This window comes from Hemitrygon akajei, chromosome 18 (genome assembly GCF_048418815.1).
Source record: "Hemitrygon akajei chromosome 18, sHemAka1.3, whole genome shotgun sequence".
Classification (NCBI taxonomy): Eukaryota; Metazoa; Chordata; class Chondrichthyes; order Myliobatiformes; family Dasyatidae; genus Hemitrygon; species Hemitrygon akajei.
In genome coordinates this window covers 14,769,476-14,795,872 of record NC_133141.1, presented here as the reverse complement: position 1 = coordinate 14,795,872, position 26,397 = coordinate 14,769,476, and the positions used below count along the sequence as shown (strand labels likewise).

The following is a 26,397-nucleotide window of genomic DNA, read 5'->3' as shown; positions in this document are numbered from 1 at the left end:
TTGAGAGGCGAATCAATCAGAGAGGAGCCGTGCCGTAAAGGTGGGACTTCCGTTATCAAGCTTGGCTGTTATGGAGGCTCATAGCTTCCTTGATGTCGGGTGTGATAGAAATGGTGAGGTCACACAAAGAATGTAAATATATATATTGTAATATTTTACCAAGTTAAATCGTTATGTTTTAATTTACTGGGCTAGTAATCCGGAGGCATGAATTGATAATCTGTGGAATTGAAATTAAGTAAACTAAATAACATGTGACTTTTTAAAGAGCAACTAGTCTCAGTATTGGTGACCATGAAGCTATTGCAAAGCCCTACCTGATTCACAAATGTCCTTCAAGGTAAAGAAATCTGGCATATTTATCCATCTTATCTCTCTGTGACTCCAATGTGGTTGACTCTTAATTAGCTCAGCAAGCCTTTCAGTTGAATCACAATTTCTGCGTTAAAACAGACTAAGGATTAAACAGGATAGACCATCCAGTTTGGAAGAAGGACCACAGAATGTACTCTGCGCATGGCACTGCAATGCCTCAGCCAGCTGAGTCCTAAAGATCATACCTGGCAAACTGAGTGAAGCAACATGCAGGATAAACCTACCTGACCTCATCCTCATTATTTTACCTGTTTGAGGTGTATTTGCCCCCTGAAGCATTGTTAAGAGTGCCTACAATGTCTTCCTGCTTTAACACTGAGGAAACCCTTTTATCATATTGTGTGGTATCAGATTGTGCTAAATAACATAAACTTAGAATGGAGGTCAGCAGAAACTTATTCCAACTCATAACTAAGAGTATCCCTAAAACTTAATATGGCAATTAAGCTAAGGGATTGACCCTGGTGCAATAAGGAATCCAGAAGAGCATGCTGGGGAAGTAACAGAGATTAAAACACAAAATGATGGAGGAACTCAATAGGTTAGGCAGCATCTATGGAGAGGAATAAAGAGTCAATGTTTCAGGCCGAGACCCTAAGTAACAAAGATCAGTAAATCTCAGACTTAGAACCAGCACAGATTGCAATTTGCATAAAACTTCAAAATTCTGTCACCTTACCCTATGAACAGAAATGTTTCCTAATTTCACTCCTGAAAGGCCTGGCTATAATATTTAGACACCCCAACTGGTGAAAATACTTTCCTTTTATTCTATCCTGCAAGGTCCCCTTGTAAATTCAGTCATCCCATAATCTTCTAAATTCTAGGGAATACAATTCTAGTTCATGCAATCTCCTAATTTAACTGAGTCCATATATGATTTTGATGATTCTACATTATAGAAATCCATACTTTCTCAAAGGCCAATATATCCTCCCTAAAGTGTTGTGCACAGAAGTGCTCACAGTTCTCCAGCTATAGTATACCATGGCTCTGCATAGCTGTATCATGACTTCCAGCCTTTTGAACTTCGGTCTTCTAGATAAAGAAAACAGCATCCCATCGACCATTTTGACTATTTTCTTGACCTGTCCATATTTTACTGATCAACATTCTATTTTCTTTGACCATCCATTGCTTCCAGTTGCCATTTGGTTTGACTATCCTTTATTCTAAAGTGAACGACCCAGATTTTACAAAGTTAAAATCCATTTATTACAGTTTTGCTTACTTGCTTAATCTATTGATATCTCTTAGTAATTTATTGCTTCATTCTACACTAATTATAATGCCACCAGTCTTTGTGTTGTCAGCACACTTAGAACATGTATAGAAAGTTCCATATGTGTCAGTTATAAATGCAGAAAATAGCTGGGAGCCCCAAACAGATCCATTACTGCCAATGTGGCTACCTGTCCTTTATCCCCAGTCTCCTCTCTTTCCGCTCTGCCAATTTCCCAGCTTGATAAATAATTCGCTTTCCATTCCACAAGCTTCAACTTTAACTAACAATCCCTTAATGAAAAATTTGGTCAAATTCCTTCAGGAAGTCCAATTAATCAACCTGTCCACCCAATTAGATGGGGTAGTCGACTTTATCAGAATCAGGTTTATTACCACCGACATGTGTCGTGAAATTTGTTAACTTAGCAGCAGCAGTTCAATACAATACATAATCTAGAAGAAGAAATGATAATGATAAATAAATAAATAAATTACAGTATATGTTGAATAGATTAAAAAATTGTGCAAAAACAATATTTAAAAAGTGATGTAGTATTCATGAGTTCAATGTCCATTTAGGAGTCAGATGGCAGAGGGGAAGAAGCTGTTCCTGAATCACTGAGTGTGTGTCTTCAGGCTTCTGTACCTCCTACCTGATGGTAACAGTGAGAAAAGGGCATGCCCTGGGTGCTGGAGATCCTTAATAATGGATGCTGTCTTTCTGAGACACCACTCCTTGAAGATGTCCTGGGTATTTTGTAGGCGAGTACCCAAAACGGAGCTGACTAAATTTATGACCCTCTGCAGCTTCTTTCAGTCTTGTGCACTCCTCCCCCCCCCCATACCAGACAGTGATGCAGCCCGTCAGAATGCTCTCCACGGTACACCTATAGAAGTTTTTGAGTGTATTTGTTGACATACCAAATCTCTTCAAACTCCTAATGAAGTATAGTCGTTGTCTTGCCTTCTTTATAGCTGCATCGATATGTTGGGACCAGGTTAGGTTACTTGAAACTGCTCACTCTCTCCACTTCTGATCCCTCTATGAGGATTGGTATGTGTTCCTTCGCCTCACCCTTCCTGAAGTCCACAATCAGCTCTTTCATTTTACTGACATTGAGTGCCAGGTTGTTGCTGCAGCACCACTCCACTAGTTGGCATATCTCACTCCTGTACGCCCTCTCGTCACCACCTGAGATTCTACCAGCAATGGTTGTATCGTCAGCAAATTTATAGATGGTATTTGAGCTATGCCTAGCCACACAGTCATGTGTATATAGAGAGGGTAGAGCAGTGGGCTAAGCACGCACCCCTGAGGTGCGCCAGTGTTGATCGTCAGCAAAGAGGATATGTTATCACCAATCTGCACAGATTGTGGTCTTCTGGTTAGGAAGTCGAGGATCCAATTACAGAGGCCCAGGTTCTGTAACTTCTCAACCAGGATTGTGGGAATGATGGTATTAAATGCTGGGCTATAGTCGATGAACAGCATCCTGACATAGGTGTTTGTGTTGTCCAGGAGGTCTAAATCCGTATGGAGAGCCATTGAGATTGCATCTGCCGTTGACCTATTGTGATGGTAGGCAAATTGCAGTGGGTCCAGGTCCTTGCTGAGGCAGGAGTTCAGTCTAGTCATGACCAACCTCTCAAAGCATTTCATCCCTGTCGATGTGAGTGCTACCGGGTGATAGTCATTAAGGCAGCCCATATTATTCTTCTTAAGCACTGATATATTGTTGCCTTTTTGAAGCAAATGGGGAACTTCCACTTGTAGCAGTGAGAGGTTGAACGTGTCCCTCCAGTTGGTAGGCACGAGTTTTCAGAGCCTTACTAGGTACTCCATCGGGACCTTTTGCCTTGCGAGGGTTCACCTAACATCGGCCTCCAAGACAGAGATCACAGGGTCATCAGATGCAGCGGGGATCTTCACAGCTGTAGTTGTGTTCTCCCTTTCAAAGCGGGCATAGAAGGCGTTGAGTTCACCTGGTAGTGAAGCATCGGTGCCATTCATGTTATGGGGTTTCGCTTTGTAGGAAGTAATGTCATGCAGACCCTGCCAGAGTTGTCATACATCTGATGTCGCCTCCAACCTCATTCGAAATTGTCTCCTCGCCCTTGAAATAGCCCTCCACAAATCATACCTGGTTTTCTGGTACAGACCTGTGTCGCCAGCCTTGAATGCCACAGATCTAGCCTTCAGCAGATGACATACCTCCTGGTTCATCCATGGCTTTTGGTTTGGGAATGTACAGTAAGTCTTTGTGGGCACACACTCATCCACACAGGTTTTAATGAAGTCGGTAGCAACTGCAGCATACTCATCTGGGTTTGAAGATGAATCCCTGAATACAGTCCAGTCCACCGATTCAAATCAGTCCTGTAGGCGCTCCTGTGCTTCCCTTGTCCAAACCTTCTTGGTCCTCACTGCTGGTGTTGCAGTCTTCAGTCTCTGCCTATACTCAGGGAGTAGAAGTACAGCCAGGTGATCAGACTTCCCGAAGTGAGGTCATGGAATAGCACAGTAGGCATTCTTGATGGTAGTGTAGCAATGGTCCGGTGTGTTGTCTCCTCTGGTATTGCAAGTGATCTGTTGATGGTAATTGCTTAGTGATTTTTTCAGACTAGCCAGGTTAAAGTCTCCCAAAATGATGATGAAGGCTTTAGGGTGTGCTGTTTCATGCATGTTGATCCCATTGCTCAGATCATCTAAAGCCTTTAGTGATGTCCATTGAGGAAGGATTGTTGCTTATGGTAGTACTGCTTGCTTTTTAATAATAATACCAGATCATCTACATGAGAATGGATAGGGTCTAAAATTGGTATCTCATCCAAATAAAAGTACTTTTAGGAGGGCAGTACTGCATTGATAATTCTGGAGTGGGGGAAGAGTCCTAAAATTAAAAGACCAATCCTCTCTATCCAACTTTTCTCAATGCGCTGTACTTTAATAGTTTAAGGTGCCAGATAAGAATTGAAAAATACAGCCTACAGTAACACCAGCTAGAAAGAAAATATTTCTTTCCTGTAGAAATCACTGAGAGCAACAGAAAGCCAAACACAGTAAAGATAGTAGTGCAGTAGAACAGGGAGATCTGGGAATACAGATACATAATTCCCTAAAAGTGGCATCACAGGTAGATAGGGTCGTAAAGAGAGCTTTTGGTACATTGGCCTTTATAAATCAAAGTATTGAGTATAAGAGTTGGAATGTTATGGTGAGGTTGTATAAGGCATTGGTGAGGCCGAATTTGGAGTATTGTGTGCAGTTTTGGTCACCGAATTACAGGAAGGATATTAATAAGGTTGAAAGAGTGCAGAGAAGGTTTACAAGGATGTTGCTGGGACTTGAGAAACTGAGTTACAGAGAAAGGTTGAATAGGTTAGGACTTTATTCCCTGGAGCGTAGGAGAATGAGGGGAGATTTGATAGAGGTGTACAAAGTTATGACGGGTATAGATAGAGTGAATGCAAGCAGGCTTTTTCCACTGAGGCTAGGGGAGAAAAAAAACCAGAGGACATGGGTTAAGGGTAAAGGGGGAAAAGTTTAAAGGGAACATTGGGGGGGGGGGGGCTTCTTCACACAGAGAGTGGTGGGAGTGTGGAATGAGCTGCCAGATGAAGTGGTAAATGCGGGCTCACTTTTAACATTTAAGAAAAACTTGGACAGGTACATGGATGAGAGGTGTATGGAGGGATATGGTGCAGGTCAGTGGGACTAGGTAGAAAAATGGTTCGGCACAACCAAGAAGGGCCGAAGGGCCTGTTTCTGTGCTGTAATGTTCTATAGTTTGATGGGAAAAACTCAAGGCTCTACAAACCAATGGTAAATTCATTGTTTGGCTTTGCTTGAGGAACACTATTAAGGACTAATTGGATAGCTCTTTCAAACTGACACAGATGTGATTGGCTGAATGTCCTGTACTGTGTGATTCTATTGGAAAAGAAAGATTGGCTAATGAAGCAGTTACCAAAATAAATCCATATTCTGCCTGTGGCTTTAGAAGGCCTCTCTGTGACTTCAGCTGTTTCTATGTTGCCCCTTTTGAATCATTCAATGTATTTTTTGTGCAAACTGCAGATAAATTTCTGAGACAAATAATCTGGACTTCCATGGAACTATAGCATCAGTATGTATCAGTATACCCTCTTCTGGTTGTTACCATCAGGAAGGAGGTACACATTCAACAATTCGGGAATAGCCTCTTCCCCTCGCTTTCTGACTTCTGAATGGATATTAAACTCATGAACACTACCTCAATACTTTTTTTTATTTCTGTTTTTGCACTGCATGTTTAATTTAACTATTTAGTGTATATATACTTACTGTAATTCAGTTTTCTCTCTACTATCATGTATTTCATTGTACTGCTGCCGCAAAGTTAACAAATTTCACGACGTATACGGTGATATTAACCCGGATTCTGATCAGAGAAAGTGAAAAGTGCATCTGAATATTGAAGGTTAACAGCCTGACACACAGTTGATACATCAATAACTGCAAGTCAAGATACAAAGCATGTGTCTATACTTAATATACAGAATTCCCAGTAAGATTATTGCAATATGTCAGAATTTACATGGTTACTGTTTCTGCTTTGGAAATTATCTATATTTCAGATTCTCTAAAATTGGGACTAAGAAAGGGCTACTTACTATTCTGGCTTCTTCCTGCAAGTTGCCTTTCCATTTACTACAGTTGGGAACTTGAGCATCTCTTTCCCGTAGAAATTCCCTAGATCCAGTTTCCCCCCCCATGTTCAATGCCTCAAAATTTGTTACCTTTCAGCAAAGGTTGAAACTTAACACAGTGCTATTTTGAATTGTTTCCGTTATTAAACCTGGAATAACCACTAGGATAAGTCGAGGACTTGATATACACATTTGTACTTTGTATTCTTGGCAGGAACTGTTGGAAAATCAATTTGTGAGATGTGATATTCAGAGACAACGTTCTAATCTCAGGGTTAATCAGCAAATTCCAGTTAACCATGTTTTTATGCATTTTGTGTCCTTTTTTGTGAATATCAAGGCAAGGATTTCACTGTCATAGTGTAATATAGCACAGAAACAGGACTTGGGTCATATTGGACCATGCCAACTAAGATTCCCAACTAAACTAGTCTCATTTGCCATGTTTGGCCCACATCCCTAAAAACCTTTACTATATCCATGTACCTGCCCAATGCCTCAGGCATGTCATTTCATTTACTGACCACTATTGTGTGAAAATGTTGCCCTCAAGTTCCTATTCCCCCCCCCACCTTAAACATATACCCTCTAGTTCTTGGCTTCTCAACCCTGGGGGGGGGATCTCTGTGCATTATCCCTCATGATTTTATCTACAACCCTTATGATTTTATACACCTCTATAAGATTCTCCCTCATTACACTTCCTCATTCTCTCACGCTCTAGTGGAAAAAAGTGCCAACCTGCTCAACAAGGAGTATAAGGAGTTAAAAAAATGTTGTCATTTTAGGCTCTTAATTTCAGTGTCAAACATTCCCAGGTAAAGTATATCATGAAAAAAAAACAGAAATGCTGGAAGAACACAAGCCAGTCAAATAGCATCTGTGTAAAAAGAACCCAGGTCAGAGATCCTCCATCAGAATTGAAGGGAATTTGTTTACTTATTTAGAAATACAGGACAGTACAGGCCCTTCTGGAAGTCATGGTCTGATGAAACATTAACTGTTTTCTCTTTCCATAGATATTGTCTGAAAGGCTGAATCCTTCCAGCATTTTTGCTCATTTCAGATTCCAGAATCTGCAGTTTTATTTTTCTATTACTGAATACTGAAGTATTTCATAGGCTCCAGTGCTTAGCACAATATCTTATCCTAATATCCTGCTGCACTTGGGGAAAAAATATATATTTTATTTTTTCACTAGTTATGCGAAAGTTATTGGACTAAAGCGCATTTCATAATTAGCGAAGTGTTGTAATCACAAATGTGTTCTCTCAGGAACTGCATGGGATCATTTAGACCACTTTTGGAGCATAGATTTTGTACTCAAGTAAATGAATTTCAAATTCATAACAACCTGAATTGGAGGTAAGAGTGCTGTTCACTGAACCAAAACTTATCATGGATTTTTGAGGTGGGAAATGAACCCACTATCTCCTTATTCAGAGTGAGTAGCTGAGCTATATATCTCACCCAAGACCTTTGGACACAGAGCTCGGAAAAAGCGATGTGGTGGACTTTTAACATCGTAAACCAGTGAGTTGTTTGTTATGCCTCCCCTCTCACTGTGAAACGGAGACATCTCTTTCTCCCTTATTAGGGAGAGAGAGAGAGAGCCTGTGGTACGTTGAATGCTGGGTGAACGAGTAGTCTTTGGGGTACTGTAAGTCTGTGTCTTTATTGATGCTTTGAGGCACACTTGAGTGCTCGGTGGGGGGGGTGCCGATGCTTTTTTTAGCTGGTGGGGGGAGGGGATCGTTACTTGCTGCTGTTTACGCTTGGAAGGGAGGGGGGAGCTGGGGGGAACTTTGGGGTTCTAACATTTAACTGTCATTCATTCTTTGGGGCACCCCTCTGTTTTTCGCAGATGGTTGTGAAGAACAAGCATTTCAGGGTGTATATTTTATACATTTCTCTGATATAGCTTTGAAACCTGTACTTTTTTCCATTGATGCTACCTAGCCTGCTGAGTTCCTCCAGCATTTTGTGTGTGTTGCTCTGGTTCTGTGAATTGCCTTGAAATGGTTTTCTAAGTTTAGATGTCAGCCATGCATTGAAGGTGTGCTGACTTTCCAATGAAATGTTACATCAAAGCTGCATTATCCCAGTCAGCTGAACATTTAAGATTCTTAAGCACTTCATAAGGAGATCACTCACATCCTGGGATCTAACCCTTAAATGACATAATTAAAAATTAACAACACAATTATTTGGACTTTTATCCTATTGCTATTTGTGATTGTATTCACTGTACAATGTGACTGACGCATTTCTGACATTACAACTTAAACCAAACTTTATTAATTAGCTGTCAAGCTGTGTAAAATCTCATCTCAAGTTGTGAAAAGCCCAGCAGAAATGGAAGCTTTACTTTAACATTTGTTTTTAAATGCATTTTAAATAAATCAGAATGCTGAAAGTAATCAGTACGTCAGGCAGCACTTTCTGGAGAGAGAAACTGACTTGTTTCAAACCTTTTATCAAAACGAGGAAATATTAGAAATCAAACAAACAAAAAGGGGAGAGAACAAAGAAGATGGAGACCAAGAGACTGAATAACAGTGGTGGAAGTGGTGCTGGCAGAGAGACATTAGGTAAGTCTTGTTAATCACAGATGATCTCTCTGGGGAAGGCGTAAATCAGGGGTTTCCAACCTTACCATTAATCTAGGAGTCCATGGACCTTAGGTTGGGAACACCTGCCGTAAATAGAAAGAAAGGAATGAAGGCACCAGAGAGAAACAGAATCAAAATTGGAACTGTTAGATGCAAAACACCGCATCTGCTGAAAATCTGAAATAAAAGTCACATCAGTAGAGAGAGAAAAATTGAGTTAATATTACAGGTTGATGATCTTTCTTCAGAACAGGCCAGTTTTGATACAAACTAGTTAGACTGGTTATCTGTCAATGAATTCACTGTTGAGTTCTGAGGGCTCCAATGCAAGTCAAAGGATCCTGTTCCTCAAGTTGATGTTGGGCTTTGTTGGAAATGTGCAGGAAGGTAGAAACATAGGTAGTGATGGGAATTGGGTAGAGAACTTCAAGTGACAGGCAGTTAATTGTGAATTGAACAGAAATATTCTGAAAAGGCATCACCCAATTTGCATCTGGGTTCTCCAACATAGAGGAGGGCACATCAACAAGAGTCCTTGGATGGTGGAAGGTAAGTGGTAAACTAACAGAGGTGCTACAAAGGGAGGGGGTGTTGCTGGAGTTGGGAGAATGCACCAAAAGTCGCAGAGGGTACAATCCCATTAGAATGCTGTAAAGAGCAAGGGCAATGGGAGAGTTGTGTCTGGTCGTGGTATCATGTTGAAGATATCACTCTGAGCACCGGTGCCCCACAAGGCTGTGTACTCAGCCCCCTGCTGTACTCACTGTACACCCATGATTGTGTAGCCAAGTTTCCATCGAACTCAATATATAAGTTTGCTGATGACACCACAATTGTAGGCCGTATCTTGAGTAATGATGAGTTTAAGTGTGGAGAGGAAATTAAGAACCTGGTGGCATGGTGCGAAGACAATAACCTATCTCTCAACGTTAGCAAGACGAAGGAATTGGTTGTTGACTTCAGAAGGAGTAGCGGACCGCACGACCCCATCTACATCGGTGGTGCACAGGTGGAACAGGTCAAAAGCTTTAAGTTCCTCGGGGTGAATATCACAAATGACCTGACTTGGTCTAACCAAGCAGAGTCCACTGCCAAGAAGGCCCACCAGCGTCTTTACTTCCTGAGAAAGCTGAAGAAATTTGGCCTGTCCCCTAAAACCCTCACTAATTTTTATAGGTGCACTGTAGAAAGCATTCTTCTAGGGTGCATCACAACCTGGTATGGAAGTTGTCCTGTCCAAGACCGGAAGAAGCTGCAGAAGATCGTGAACACAGCCCAGCACATCACACAAACCAATCTTCCATCCTTGGACTCACTTTACAACGCACGCTGTCGGAGCAGTGCTGCCAGGATAATCAAGGACAAGACCCACCCAGCCAACACACTTTTTGTCCCTCTTCCCTCCGGGAGAAGGTTCAGGAGCTTGAAGATTCGTACGGCAGATTTGGGAACAGCTTCTTTCCAACTGTGATAAGACTGCTGAACAGATCCTGACCCGGATCTGGGCCGTACCTTCCAAATATCTGGACCTGACTTGCACTACCTTACTTTCCCTTTTCTATTTTTTTATTTATGATTTATAATTTAAATTTTTATTATATTTACTATCGATTTGTACTCCAGGGAGCGCGAAGTGCAGAATTAAGTATCGCTGTGATGATTGTACGCTCTAGTATCAATTGTTTGGTGACAATAAAGTAAAGTAATAAGTAATAAGATGGTGAATTACAGAGGAAAATCTGCTGAATATGGAAACTAGTTGGGTGGAAAATAAAGGTGAAATGGAAGCCCATAAAGCATTGAGCAGGATGAGAGAAGCTGACAGCAAATACAGAAAATAGAAATATGCAGGCAAAAATCATTTTTAGGGACAAAGGAAGAGATCTTGGAAGCACAGTAGGGAGGGTATCATCATCAGAACAGATGCAAGAGAGCTGGGGAAGCAGGAGAATGAAGTCCTTTCAGAAAGCAGAGTTGTCAGTGGTAATGTTCACGCATTTGATATTGGTCTTATCCCATGAGATGGAGAGAAAAAAGAACAGAAATGGAAAAATCAGATATTAGATATGAAAATGAGAGCAGTGGAAATTGGCAGCAAAGATGATAAAACTTTCAAATTCAGTACAAAGCAGGAAGCAGCACCAATACAGTGTAACTATTCTGATAGCTTTGAGAAACATCCAGTATTGCAACTGTTTGGGATAATATTAAGAAGTTCAAGGATACGCATCAAAAACCCACAGAGTGAGATGTGCACTTCCTAAATTACCCAGCCACCCATCTCTTCAGGCACTTCCTATCTATGATGGAATCTGTCATTCCCACGTCAGCCACCTCAGAACTCAAATGAAAGCAAGTCATGTTTGATCCCAAGGGACTACCAAAGAGCGGTTCTGTGAAAACTCTTTTCATGCCGATGCTGTTATGATGTCTTCCCTTTTTAACCATAATTTCCCTTTCACCATAGTTGACAGAGTATTTAACTGTACTTTTGCTTTCAGCCCCTCCTCCCCTTCAATTGTGTGCAGTTTTGGTCACCGAATTACTGGAAGGATATTAATAAGGTTGAAAGAGTGCAGAGAAGGTTTACAAGGATGTTGCTGGGACTTGAGAAACTGAGTTACAGAGAAAGGTTGAATAGGTTAGGACTTTATTCCCTGGAGCGTAGGAGAATGAGGGGAGATTTGATAGAAGTATATAAAATTAGATATAGAGTGAATGCAAGCAGGCTTTTTCCACTGAGGCTAGGGGAGAAAAAAAACAGAGGACATGGGTTAAGGGTGAAAGGGGAAAAGTTTAAAGGGAACATTGGGGGGGGGGGCTTCTTCACACAGAGTGGTGGGAGTGTGGAATGAGCTGCCAGATGAAGTTGTAAATGCGGGCTCACTTTTAACATTTAAGAAAAACTTGGACAGGTACATAGATGAGAGGTGTATGGAGGGATCTGGTCCAGGTGCAGTCAGTGGGACTAGGCAGAAAAATGGTTCGGCACAGCCAAGAAGGGCCAAAAGGCCTGTTTCTGTGCTGTAATGTTCTATGGTTCTATATCACGTTGAGCAAGGATATAGTTTGTCTTGTCTTTGCTCCATCACACCAGTTTCTACATTTGGCAGATTATCCTTTAATTTCTCTTATTTTTTCACTTCATGTGCAATTTGCATGTACTTCATTGAATTCGGTACACTGCGTTTGGCGCTCACAGTGTGATCTCCTTTGTGTTGGAGAAATCAAATGCACATTGTGCACAATCCACAAGACTGACCCTGAACATCCTGCTGCCTGTCACGGTTGTTCTCCATTCTAGTCTGACCTCTGTCTCCAGCCTCCTGTGCTGTTTCAGTAAAGCCCAATGAAAGCAAGGAAAGGCATCTCATCTTGCAGTATCAGATAACCAGCGTTTTTGTGGCCAGTTCTGCTGAAAGGTTATCAATGTTTGCCACCAATTCTATTTCTCTCTCCACAGATGCTACCAGACTTGCTGAGTAGTATCAATAGCAGTGTTTTGTATCTCAGTTTTAGCTTTGTTTCCTTGTCTTCTATCCGCATTCATCCCTTTTTAGAAACACTCCTCCAGACAGATCAGTTGTGACTAATAAGCTCCCTCCACTTTCTGTGCTGGCCTTTCTTGGTTTCCTCCCTCCCTCCCTTAAGGCCATTGTCATTGTTTTCTTCTTTCTCTGCAAATTAAACATGCCTCATTGCTGACATTTCCTAGTTCTACTGAAAGATCATTGCTGCAAAATGTTATGATTTTTTGTACACATTGGAACTTCGGTTCAATTCTGACCTCCACTGCTGTTCACGTGGAGTTCCACATGCTCTTCGTGTGAACGTGTGGGTTTCCGCCAAGTTCTCAGATTTTCTGCCACATCCCAAAGCGGCTCTTGTAAATTGTTCTTGGTGTGTAGGTAATGGGTGGTACATGGGAATATGGGAAGAATAAAATGGGATTCATGTAAATGAGTTCTGGATAGTTGGCATGGAGTCATTGGGCTGATGGGCCTGTTTCTGTGAAAACTAGTTTAACATCTGTTAAAAGTAACACATACACAATGCTGGAGGAACTCAGCAGGTCAGGCAGCCTGTATGGAAATTAATAAACAGTCGACATTTTTGGGTTGAGACTCTTCAAGACTGGAAAGGAAAGGAAAAGACGCTAGAATAAAAAAGGTGAGGGAAGGGGAAGGAGGATAGGTGAAGCCAGGTGGAATGGAAAGGGCTAGCTGGAGAGGACCATAGTAGAAATGGAAGGAGGAGGGGACCCGGGGGGTGGTGTTGATAGGCAGGTGAGAAGAGGTAAGAGGTCAGAGTGGACAATAGAAGAAGAGGGAAGGGAAAGGGAATTTTTTTTACCTGAAGGAGAAATCAATATTCATGCCATCAGGTTGGAGGCTACCCAAACAGAATATAAGGTGTTGCTCCTCCACCCTGAGGGTGGCCTCATCTTGGCATAAGAGGAGGCCATGGACCAAAATGTTGGAATGGGAATGGGAATTGGATTAAAATGTTTGGCCACTGGGAAGTTCCACTTTTGACGGATGGAGCAGAGATGCTCGATGAAACAGTCCCCAGATTCACGATGGGTCTCACCAATGTAGAGGAGGCCACATCGGAAGCACTGGACACAATAGACGACTCCAATAGAATCACAGGTGAAGTGTTGTCTCTCCTGGAAGGGCTGTTTGGGGCCCTGAATGGAGGTGAACGGGCAGGTGTAGAATTTTGGCCGCTTGCAGGGTAAGTGCCAGGAGGGAGATTAGCAGGGAGGGACAAATGGACAAGGGACTCATGGAGGGAGTGATTCCTGCGGAAAGTGGAGAGTTGGGAGGGGGAAGTAAAGATGTGTTTGGTGGTAGAGTCCCATTGAAAATGGCAGAAGTTGTGTTGGATGCAGAGGCTCATGGAGTGGTAGGTAAGGACAAGAGAGACTCTATCCACATTAAGGCAGCGGGAAGATGGGGTGAGTGCAGATGTTCTGAAAACGGAAATGCAGGTGAAGGAAAGGAAACCTTGTTCTTTAAAGGAGGATATCTCTGATATCCTGGAAAGGAAAACCTCGTCCTGGGAACAGAGTGGCAGAGACAATTTGAAGGAGGACATCTCTGTTAAAGGCAAATGGTTTCAGGCAGCAACATTCATTATCAATTTCTGCAGCAGACTGATACTAATTCCCCAGGCAATGAGCCTATAAAAGCTTTTTAGTAATAGGCTAATTTTGGTTCCATTACAGTATTATTCAGACTTCAAAAGCAATTCTCACTGCTGTATCTTAATAGAACAGTGATTTTCAAAATCACTCAAATAGTTGACTGGTACAATTTGAAGTTCAAGTATGACAACGCAAGACACCCAGCTGATACCAACTACAGCTGCAGAAATCCCTGTAGGTGCAGAGCATTTGGCCAATCTTAATTTATCCAGTTATATTGATCCAACGTTTTTCCACTACCAACCTCCTCCCCATTCTCCTGCTACACTTTATTGCTTTTTACATGATTTTTGAATTTTCACCTCCCAGAGTCTATTACAAGTATCAGCACTCTGTGAAATAGAATGTTTTGATGGCAATGTTCAAAAGTATCCTTTCCCCTCATTCATTCATAATTTATAATATGTTGGAATAAACTTAATACTACCTGACATCTTTTGGGTTAAACGCCGCTCCAGTAGCTGGCTACGTAATCTTGGCTGACACTGCTGTACCAAGTGAATGCTGCACAACTGGAGGTGTCACCTTTCAGGTGAGATAAAGCTGAGCGAAGGGCGCTGAGTAGGCTACGGTCAATTATGGATAACTCTGAACATCCTCTACATAGCACCATCCAGAGACAGAGAAGCAGTTTCAGCGACAGGTTACTATCGATGCAATGCTCCTCAGACAGGATGAAGAGGTCAATACTCCCCAATGCCATTAGGCTTTACAATTCTACCGCCAGGACTTAAGAACTTTTTAAAGCTATTATTAATGCTTTTTGAGATGGTGATTTAGATGCATATCATATTTTTTTTACTGAGTTAAGTATTGTATGTAATTAGTTTTGCTACAACAAGTGTATGGGACATTGGAAAAAAGTTGAATTTCCCCATGGGGATGAATAAAGTATCTATCTATCTATCTATCTAAAACTGAACCCCAATCTGCTCCGTCAAGTACAGATGAAAAATCCTAAAATACTATTCAAGATAGTGCAAGAGAGCTCTCTGCGCTGTCTGGCCAATATTTATACTGCTTTACCAACATTACTATAAACAGGCCTGTTAACTTTATTGCTGTTTGTGGGGTTTTGGTTTGGACAAATTTGGTGCGGTATTTTCTGCTTCTCAACACAGTCCAACTTCAGATTACTTTGCTGCAAGTTTCTTCTTTGGTGTTCTATTGCAGTACTGAAAACCTATACTATGGTACCAGCTTTCAGATGAGACATTAAACTAAGGTTGCTCTTGCCCTCTGGAAACAAATGATCCCATGATATTCTTCAAACAGCAGGACTCTTAATCATAGTCAATAGTTATCCCATAACTCAACATCACTAAAGTACATTATGCATTCTATTGCCTTGCTGTGTACAAATTACTTCCTGTAATGCTGTGTACAAATTACTTCCCTGTAGGACAGTAGCCTGCATTAATCTTGGGCCATTACCACACTAGTGGTGTGTCTTTCACATTTATTTTGCAAGTTTGTAAGCCAGTGCACAGGGTTCAGTCCAGTTGGTGCCCCACTGTTCACCTGTCCATGTGTCAGTTGGTCTCAGATCTCATTATCTGGGGTGCACTGTAGATTAGTGAAGCATCCACTTCCCACACGACTAGTAACTGCAACAAATGAGAGAAGCAGACTCAGCCCACAGCTGGTGCACGTAACCAGTGCCAAAGTTATATTTTCCTTAAACATTCTTTTCAGGTAAATACTTGAAACTGGGATCAGAGGTCTCCAAAACACCCACTCCTCTCATTTATGGTATCGCCCAAATCCACATCTTCACTATTGCAATCTAATTCCTCCCTTAAGTGTTGCAACCCCAGCTTGATATTACAGCCATCAGTCCGAAATTCCTTTTTAAGAGGGTTAATCACTTTTGTATAATACTCCCTTCTGTACAAAAAAAAACGACTATCAATGGAGTTTTAAATAGATTGACCTTGCAGATCTCAGCAGGCTCAGTTCTGGATACATGGATGTGTGCTCCGATTCAATGATGCAACTCCAGCTCTCAATTCAACATGTGGAATTTCAAGGACATTATCTTTAATCCATAACGTCAAGGTTGATGGTTCCTATAGTGATGGGGGCTTCAAGTTCATTTTTAGTATTAATGTTCTCTGTTTTGTGAAGTTGCAAGAACTATGAATAATTTTCCTTTGTTATTAATCCATGAGATAAAACAAATGCAAAATGCTGATTTAATAAGCAAAATTCAATGAAGCCCTGACAGCTAATTTGCATTAGACACAAGTATTTATTAACTGGAGTGCCGATCCTTCTGGACATTTGATAGGTCAAATTAGGGTTGAATGTCAAAATTTTAGTTTTAAATTCGGTACTGAAATAACCAAGTAACTTCAGGAATTGGGAACTAATAAAGGTTTTATTTTACAGTGATCTGGTAGTTTCATGATCACCATTACTGATTTCGCCTTTTTTTTTATTGTTCAAGGTGGGATTCAAATCCACGTCTGCTCAAGCTTTTAAATTTCTTATCCCATTGTGTAGCCACAATAAGAAATTAACTATGAAGGGGAATAATCTGGTTAGACTGCACCTAGGAAAGCTATGTGCAGGTATGGTCTCCCTACCCAAGGAAGGATATACTTGTGTGAGAAGTATATTCACCAGATTGATTTGTGTGAGAGATTAAGCAGACTGGGCCTTTATAAAGTTTTGGTGAAAGAGGGGTGGCCTCATTGAAATATAGAGAATCCAGAGTACCACACAAAATGGTGGAGGAACTCAGCAGCTCGGGCAGCATCTATGGAGGTGAATAAACAGTCGATGTTTCGGGCTGAGACTTTTTGTTAGGACTGTATTCCTTCAGCATTTTGTGTGTGTTACTCTGGATTTCCAGTATCTGCAGAATCTCTTGTGTATATAGAATTCTTACAGAGTTTGACAGGGCAGATGCACCCCACTTCCAATTTAATTGGCTGACTCGCTGTTATGAATAAATGCAGTAAGAGCTAAGTACTTACTAAGATTATTTTATGGTTAACATGTAGGTATAGTAAGAGAAAATAAATTACATTATTTTGTGTTCAGTTCTGGTCACATAGGAAGGATGGGGAAGCTTCAGATAGAGCAGAGGATATTTATCTGGATGCTGTAGGTTTAGAGATGAGGATAGATGAGTAGGCTAGGGCTTTTCTCTTTGGAACAAAGAAGGACGAGGGGTGACTTGATAGAGATGTACAAGATGATGAGGCAAGGATAGTATGGACAGTCAGTGCCATTTAGTCCATGAGCCAGGACCCCAAATCTGGGCCGCCGGTACCATCTGGGGGGAATAATGCTTATAGTGATTTTTGGCAAGGTATACACCCCTAGTGCTAGAAAATATGTGATAGCATTGCAGCGGCGGTAACTTTCTGTGTGTTATCGTTCGATTTATAACCCCATGCCAAAACACACTTTTCAAAACTACACATAGCACAGAATGAAGCATTCTACTTCAAACTGATGGTTCTCTCTTATTATTGACGCTTTGTCTTTGAAAATTGGTGGAAATATAGCTCAGACTATGTTTTTCAGAAAAGTTGTTAAAATTAGCATCTCTACAAATGTCATCTATTACTGCCAGTAACAACACAGTGACTATACACTACATAAGATGTACTTCTGTTTTACATTTATATTTGTATACCACCATTTATACACACATTTATATCACCTTTGCAGCAGGAGCTTTTTTCACCAGCAATGTTAGTGTGAGAAGAGTAGGGTAGATTTAGATCTGGAGTAGCTGAATCACTTTGCTTCAGAATGGAGAGCCATAAGCACAAAGCATCTATAGTGTATCATACACTGGAAAACATCAAAAGAAGATGATTTCCATTTAGTTAGTCCTCAAGACTATGAATCCTGGCAAACAGTACTTGAGGCAGCCAAAGTGAGAAACTGTGCCCCTATGGCAGAGGATGGAAGATGGAGAGAGAAGAGGAAGCTGAACAGTTGGTGGTGCACTGGATGGAAGGCCAGCCAGCACCCGATGCCATCCTGGATCTACTGGCCTTTACCTGTTCAAAAACATTCACTCCCAAGATGTACGTGTGTTGCAAATGGCCTCAGGTGTACTGACATTTGTAGACTGGCAGTTGTTGAGAACCAGGCATCCACCTCAGAGAGTGTGGAAAGTTCAGATGAAGATGTGGAAGACTTGGAAAATTATTATGATTATTAATAGGTTACAAAAGTCTGGAAAGCAGTCTTTGATTAAATATATTCATTTTACAACCAAATGGGGCCTAGGTTGTGACCGTGTGGAACCCCACATTTGAATTATTGTATTGTAATTCTATATGCTATAACAAAAGCGTAAGATTGTTTTGATTTGATACAATATAGAAAATATCATGACATTGATAAAACTCCAAAAATCTCTCCAAATGAGTTTTTTTTTTACCTTTTGGGGGGGTGGGGTAACATTTTCTGCCGTGGTGATGTTAATATGGAATATATACAAAAAGGTGATCACTTATTTAAATTCCTGAATAAATTCTCGACAAATCCATGTGATTAATGTGTCCTAGGGTTTTTATTGACTTTTCCAAAATAAACAATGGACAAATATTTTTCTAAAAATGAAATGATTCTCTATTGAAATTGGGCACTGTACTGCGAGTGTCACCAGTGACAGTTTTCAATGTAGAATTTTATAACAACATTTGATGATAAGTGCTTGAGCTCAGCTATCATTGTGACAAATTTCAATGTTGAGGGATCACTGATGACAAAATACCACTAGGTTGAATATATATGTTGTACTTTACATTGGCCACTTTTCAGAAATGCTTATTTTAGGGTAGTGTTATAAAATACATGATAGCACACATAAAGCTACACTGGTGCAATGCTATCACATATTTTCTAACTCTAGAGATGTAAACCTTGCCAAAAATCATATAACCATATAACAATTACAGCACGGAAACAGGCCATCTCGGCCCTTCTAGTTCGTGCCGAACGCTTACTCTCATCTAGTCCCACTGGCCTGCACTCAGCCCATAACCCTCCATTCCTTTCCTGTCCATATACCTATCCAGTTTTTTTTTTAAATGACAATACCGAACCTGCCTCTACCACTTCTACTGGAAGCTCGTTTCACACAGCTACCACTCCTCATGTTACCCTTAAACTTTTGCCCCTTAACTCTCAACTCATGTCCTCTTGTTTGAATCTCCCCTACTCTCAATGGAAAAAGCCTATCCACATCAACTCTATCTATCCCCCTCATAATTTTAAATACCTCTATCAAGTCTTCCCTCAACCTTCGACGCTCCAAAGAATAAAGACCTAACTTGTTCAACCTTTCCCTGTAACTTAGGTGCTGAAAACCAGGTAACATTCTAAATCACTGAGCATTATTCCCCTCAGATGGTACCGACCAACCGTACTGGCTCACAGACTATTTTTCCCCAGGATGGCAATGGCTAATCCGAGCAGACATAATTTTAAGGTGATTGGAGAAAAGTATGGGGGGGTGGGGGGGAGATGTCAGCAGTAGATTTATTTATTTATTTTTAACACAACAGTAGTATGTGGAATGCACTGCCACATATTAAGAACATGGATGAAAGAAAAATGGAGGGTAATCTGAGAGGGAAGGGTTAGATTGATCTTGGAGTTGGTTAAAATGTTGGCACAACATTATGGGCTGAGGGGCTTCTATTTTTGGTGTTAATAAGACACTCCTGACCCAAGTGATAGGAGTGAGCAACTCACTCCAACAGTTCTATAATTTTTGACATTAAGATTAACAATTGTGATGAAATCACATGACCAATTATTACAGTACTAAGTTACAATAAAATAGCTATATTCACTACTTCCAGGCCACCAGCATGAAACACATGCTGCCCATAGTTTTACTGAAGAGTGATATGTCTTAAGCCCTAATCAGATTGGAGTGTCCAACTAAAGATGGGTCACTGAAGTCCAAATTGCTCAAAGCATAAAAGGGAGACAAAAATGTGCGCCCTCTTACTGGTTCACATAAAATGCAGACAAAAGTAGGTGTTACTGGATACAGTTTTTAATTTTTCTATAACACAAATAATTTAGACTACAAATATTTTTTTAATTTTTCACAAGTTCAAAACATGGTAATTGCAAATCTCAAGAATCCCAACGTTTTAAAAGAACATCAAACAATGCTAATCCATGGACTCAAAAACTGGTGATAGTAGTAAGCACTACATTTAAGATCAACATTTTGGCTGGTTGTACAGCAAGGCAGTGTCTCAAAGAGAAGGAACACAGAAAAAAAGGTCACCAAGAGAACCAGAAAGTACAACATTCTGTAATAAAGATAATAAATCTGAATAAATTTTTAAAGATATAAAACAGATAGCTGTTTGAACATATACACCTAGATAAGCCTCGGTTTGAAATAGATTAGTTACTGCAGTATAGGGCAAGTAGAACCAAGGTGGGAGTGTTTGGCTGAGGAACTTCACAATGGAACACGAAATAAAATTTACTGCAATTAGCCCTCTTTTCTAATTCAGGTACCAACATATTCTAAATCAGTACAGGTAAGGACTAAACCAGGGATTTTCCTTATTGTGCTGCTCATTTCCTTACTGAACAATGGCTTATATCACTAAGAGCCCTCTTGGCTTAATCACTTTACACAACTTGTCAATGATTTCATTCTGTTTTGTTTTCCCTTAGAGGTCTGCAAGCCGGAAAATAATTCTGGAATAAGTTGCCGCATCCAAGATTTTCCCAAGACCCATTGACAAAGCTTGGGAATTATTAGGTGACCATATTTTTGACCAATTTGTGGATGTCACAGGGAAGTAGCTTTGCAATTTAGGCCTTGCTGGTGTCTTTATTAGCTTATTCACCATGTTACAATGTTTGACATGTTGAGGGACTAGTTTCGTTGACCACTAGGCAAATTGAAAATCACTAACAAAGCACAGCAGAGGCTGTACACGAGTATAATTGCCTAGTATGTTTGAGTTGCAAGACACATTGTCGCTGAATTTGAACCACCGCTGCAGGCCAATTAATTACAAATCAGTCCAAAGTAACAGCAGTCAGATTGTGTTCACGTGCACAAGTACTGGTTTAAACTTTAGTAAGAGTTCAGGTGATATTGTGAGGAGCTAATAATATTTATAGCCAGTCTCGAAACGCTGGAAAATTGTCCCTTGCTGGCCTATGGTTAGGAGTTGCATACAACAAATTAAAAGTTTTAAAAGGTTCAAAAATGCATATTTATTTATCTTTAAGTGTCATCATATGCTATAAAGTCCTAATTAAGCTTTTGTGGAACTGGATATTCAACCTAAAGTAAATTAACAAGAATTAAAGGCTAAATGAATTAGAAGCTTCCTGCAAATTTAGTATCTGACCATTAGCATGGATCCACTGTGCAAATGGATACTGTTTATCATGCGTGTTGCTTACGCCTTCTCTATTCCTTTCAGAATTCTTCATTAATGCAAGACCAGCATTTGCTTCTTGAAATTGTTGCAACATCCCAAATTGAGTCGCGACCAAGACCAGCAAGAAAGAGAAGGACCACCTGGACCTACTGCACAGTCTATCCCACAAGTATAGGCAGCTATTACATGACTAAACGACAGCAGTCATGTTCCTGCAGGGAGAGACAAAAGCACCTCAAATCTAGACTTAATCAAGGTGTAGTAATCTAAAGTGACCATCCTGACTAACCATAAGAAACTAACTGCTACAACTATAACATATCTGCTATGTGAACACACTACTAGTCTAATTATAATAAAGTATTATCAATAAATTTATATTTGCCTTTTGATAGATTAACTACTTCCCATCTCTTACCTTTCTCGACATGCTTCACCTATGTTCACACAAACACATTCTGTGCCGCAGACACCCAAATGATGACCAAGTTCATCTTACTAACTGTGATTAATTACTGTGAGCTCACTGCAAAACTAGCTGAGATGAGCTAACTTAGCACCAGATTTCCTTATGGCTTAGTTTCACAATAGACTAACAGTACAGTCTAGTTTAATTATTCAATAAACTAGACTTAATCCCTTCTCCACTCACTCTTCAAGCTCACTGAGTAGTTTCTACCTACCATATGAAGATCACTCTTCATATGCCAGACTGGATAATGAATGTTGGTTAAATATCTAACTGAAGGAACTATTGCATTCATGTTATGTATTCCTACATGCAAATAGCCAGCAAGGTTGTTGGATAACAAGGAAGTGAAGTCATAGTCTTTTCATCTCTCTCAACCAAGCCAATTGTGGCACTCTGACTGAAATCAGTAAATATGAAGAATCATACTGAGCTGTTTGGTTTGCGTTGCTCAGAGAGAGATTTGCACCTCTGAGCCATTAGATTATTTCTTTAATGGAGATTAGTTTTCTCTTAGATGAAAAGATGTCAGATTTTTTTAAAATTATTTTGGTTAATTGGTCAAAATAATCACAACACACTTTAGGAACAGAGACTTAAAGCACAAATGCACAATTATTCTGTCTCTCTGTATTACAATGGACTCACAGCCACTTTCCAGGAGCTTTTAAACTGTTGGTTATAGTCCCGTGAGGTAGGGTAACTGGAGGTCATCCATTTATCAAATGAATGTAAGAATATTCAATATTTTTTAAGAATGTTAAATTTGAATGTTCACAAAGATCAGACAGAATTTGTAAATAAAAGCTCAAAGATGTTAGTGGGAAATAAATGGATCTTTGGCACTTCTGGGAATAACGACTGGGCAGACAGTATAAATAAACACTTTTGTCAGTTCCCTACAAGAGACTTCCTCAGAGCAGCAATTGATAGGCTGAACTTTAAGCTCGAAGGTGAGGGACAGGTTTGGTCACATCTTGGAAGAAAGGATGGGACAGGGTACTCTTCGCTGAGATACGCTTGCTTGGATCATATTGAAGCATTTTCTGCAAGAAAAAGTAATCAAAGTTGGTCAGTTTCTGGTAATATATGACCTCTGCTTTCAAATTCATATGAATTTCAAAAATACATGGTAAGTTTTAAAAAACTTATTAAATGCAATGCTAAAATTAAGGCAAGGGAAAATAGAGCACCAGAGGTTGTAATTTATCTCTTGGAGTGTTAAATAGCACCCATTTCACGCTAGCAGCCAAAGATAAATTTCTATCCAAATATTTACACCAGTTAATTTCAAACAGAAACTCTTCCCAACAGCTCATACCTGTACCAGAACTGAGTATAAACTATTAAAATTTTAATAAGTTATACATTGATATATCAGTATAAGCGTAGAAACTTTCCATTTGCTTGTATTCTCAATTACTTGTTCGCAAAATCTGAAGGGTAAAAGTTGTCAGTGGGCTTAATATGACACTACACTAAGCTCTTAGTTTCAAACTAGTCCAAAACTACAGATGAACATACCAGAATTTCTTTCCCAAATGTTTAACATTCCAGAGTTAAGTTCTACAGTCTGATCACCATGCAACTCACACAATGTTTTAAAAGTCTTACATCCATTCTTATTACTCACCGCCAACAGATCTCTGCCAATATCATCCAAAGGGGGGACCACTTTACTAAGATCCTGTTGAATCCACCTTGGAAATGTGGGCTTGTAATCAGGCATGGACGTCACTCCTGGCCAGATGGAATCATCTGGTGTTCCAAGGGTTCGGAATATGCGAAACAGCTGATCTATCTCAGAGTCTCCAGGGAATAAGGCTCTCCTTGTGATCTGAAACCAAACAAAAGCAGAATTGTCTAAAGTTCACATAAACCACTCTTATGTTCCAACAGTCGCCATCAAAGCTATATCCTCAAATTTCAGATTCACATGTACATCAAAACACACAGTGAAATGTGTCATTTGTGTTAACAACTAACACAACCTAAGGATGTGCTGGGAGCAGCCCACAAGTGTCATCAAATATTCTGGCACCAACATAGCATGCCCGCAATATTGAGCAACACAACACAAACAGCAAAACAAGCCCCTTTCCCACTCACACCCTCCAACCCTAAGACCTTGGCCCCAGACTTTCAGAAATGTCACAGGTAGGTAATGCATTAACATCTAAGGCAAATGGATGATTAGAAAGTCAGGATTTCATCCCTCAACATTTGCCTCCTCCTATGTTCTGAGGTTGCTGTCTCTTGGTGCAGTTTACTTTAGGCAACTACGCTGCTACAGTATACATGTCACTACTTTTCATACACGTGCCATAAGATACCAGGAAACCATTTAAAATTGCTACCAAAAAAAAGGGAGAGAAAAGGCAGGAAAAACAGTAAGGAAGAAATTATGGCCAATTGTACTCTTTCGCAACTATATGCGCTGTGTGTTACTGTATGTACTGTGTTTTACACGTTGGCCCTGGAGGAATACTGTTGTTTAGCTGCATACATGTGCATGGTTGAATGACAATTAAACTTTAATTCAAACTCAAACAGCTTGAGCAGTTTCCAAAAAGGCCAAGGAACTTGGACTCATCTTCCCCTTATTGCCCAGGGACACCAATACTACTTGCAGGGCCTCTGCTGCTGTTCCGGTAGAGATCAGTGCAGCCAGTATACTGCCGGGATTATATTTAATGCTTTCTTAAATATTATGGCAATACATTTACACGCCTGTAAAACAGCCCAATACATCAGTAAGCAATTAAAAGATAAGATTTTGGAGAGCCTGCTGTAGGTGGTGCTGGTTTCCTGAAATGCAAACGGCATCAGTGACATGAGTCTTCCATATAGTAGCAAGATGCTCCCTTCAATGTTAAACTGGAGGATCCTGGTTCTAGAATCTATCTGGCATGCATTATAAAGGAATTATCACACTGATACACTCTGCCGATCAGTTTGCAGTTAGTTGCCTGAAGCATTTCAATGTATAATTATTGTTATTCTCTAGTTACTGTACATCAGCCACAAGAAAGAAAGCTAATTGGAAACAATTTGGAAAGTGTGTAGCTTGGTTGGGTGGAGTTGTTCTCCAAACTTGGCAATTTACTTGCAAACATCTCATCACCATATGAGGAGATATCGTCAGTACACTGTTAATTGTAGTGTGTCCTCTGAATGCTTGGCATTTATATATTTATCAATTAACTGATTGGTCGTCATTATGGAAACTCAATTGTGATGCAGGGAGGAAATCTCGTCACTGACCAAAAGAACAAATCAAGCTATTGGACGAGACCAATGTGGTCCTCAAAACCCAATGCAGAGACTGCAGCAAACTGGGAGAAAACATCAATTGGCTGTCAAGCAATATGACCAACTCTCCCTAATCTCTACCCATGAAGATTAAGGGGCACAAATTTGACTGGGCATCAGTGAAAGTCATGGCGCAAGCAAACACGTGGTATGCAAGAGAATTCCTAGGTGTTTTCCGTGAACAATTCTGTAAACAAACACGTAGGCACCCATCTTATTTATGAACCAATGCAGGCAAAATTCCAGGCCACAATGCACGAAGTTTGCCATGCAACCAGTCAACAACGACCCCCCCCCCCCCACATCACTATTGAGTTTCTGTAATGACAACCAATCAGCTGATTGATAAATATATAAAGGCCAAGCAATTGGAGGACACACTACAATTAACAGTGCACTGATAATGTCTCCTCATAACGCAACAAAACGTTTACAAGTAAATTGTCAAGATAAGAGAACTCAACCCAACCAGGATTTTATTTTGTAAATTGAGGATGCCAAATCATTTTACTGTGTGTAGAATCTCCCATGCATCAACTGTGGTCATCGTTCATTTAAAAAGATACTTTAATGATGATTTATCATTAGGGCCTTTTTAAAGATTCTTAGAAAGAAAGCAATAAAAGTTCGAGTGGTTTTTGGTGCATTCCCTAAGCATTGGTCTGCAAGGTTAATTAAGTTTTAACACAGCATGAGAGCCACTAATACGCTTTCACTCTTTTGTCAGACGAAGGTATACTCTCGTGTTCCATATTCTGCAGTCGGGTCACAATTTTAGAGTGTCGGATGAAAAAGAATATCATTTAATTCTAATAGACACACCACACACTGGCTGTGCAATGGTTACAGATTTATCAACTAGTTTGAATATTTCATTAACAGTGAACTCTTTTTCTCCCCTCAATAACCTCAGTGTGAAGCACACAGTTACAGCTCCACCAGAGGCCTTATGATGCCATGAAACAGTGGATGTACTATATGTAACCCAAAAAAAGCAGAAGTATGTGTCGTGGAGGGCAAGAATTTTTACCCTAATGGGAATGGGTCAGCAAGTTTCATTACATCTTGAGCCCACCACACAAGAACCATGTATCATACTTGAACAAT

At 40.3% G+C, this 26,397-nt stretch overlaps 1 protein-coding gene and 1 long non-coding RNA gene across 3 annotated transcripts in view; one reads left to right on the top strand and one right to left on the bottom strand.

Annotated features, from left to right (window-relative positions):
- The first annotated feature begins 28 nt into the window (after nucleotides 1–28).
- Nucleotides 29–26,397, top strand: LOC140741124 (uncharacterized). The gene is made up of 4 exons (XR_012102008.1): nucleotides 29–113; nucleotides 20,788–20,875; nucleotides 21,552–21,765; nucleotides 26,204–26,397. It is a non-coding gene; the product is annotated as an uncharacterized lncRNA (long non-coding RNA).
- The window catches only part of cdk2 (cyclin dependent kinase 2), a 99,159-nt gene continuing 92,892 nt past the window's right edge, over nucleotides 20,131–26,397 (bottom strand). For both annotated transcript variants that reach the window (XM_073070917.1, XM_073070916.1), the window contains 2 exons: nucleotides 23,612–23,815; nucleotides 20,131–23,024 (listed from right to left, as the gene is read on the bottom strand). In XM_073070917.1, the coding sequence (XP_072927018.1) occupies nucleotides 22,920–23,024; nucleotides 23,612–23,815 (309 nt within the window). In that variant the 3' untranslated portion in view covers nucleotides 20,131–22,919. The remainder of the gene's footprint in view (nucleotides 23,025–23,611; nucleotides 23,816–26,397) is intronic.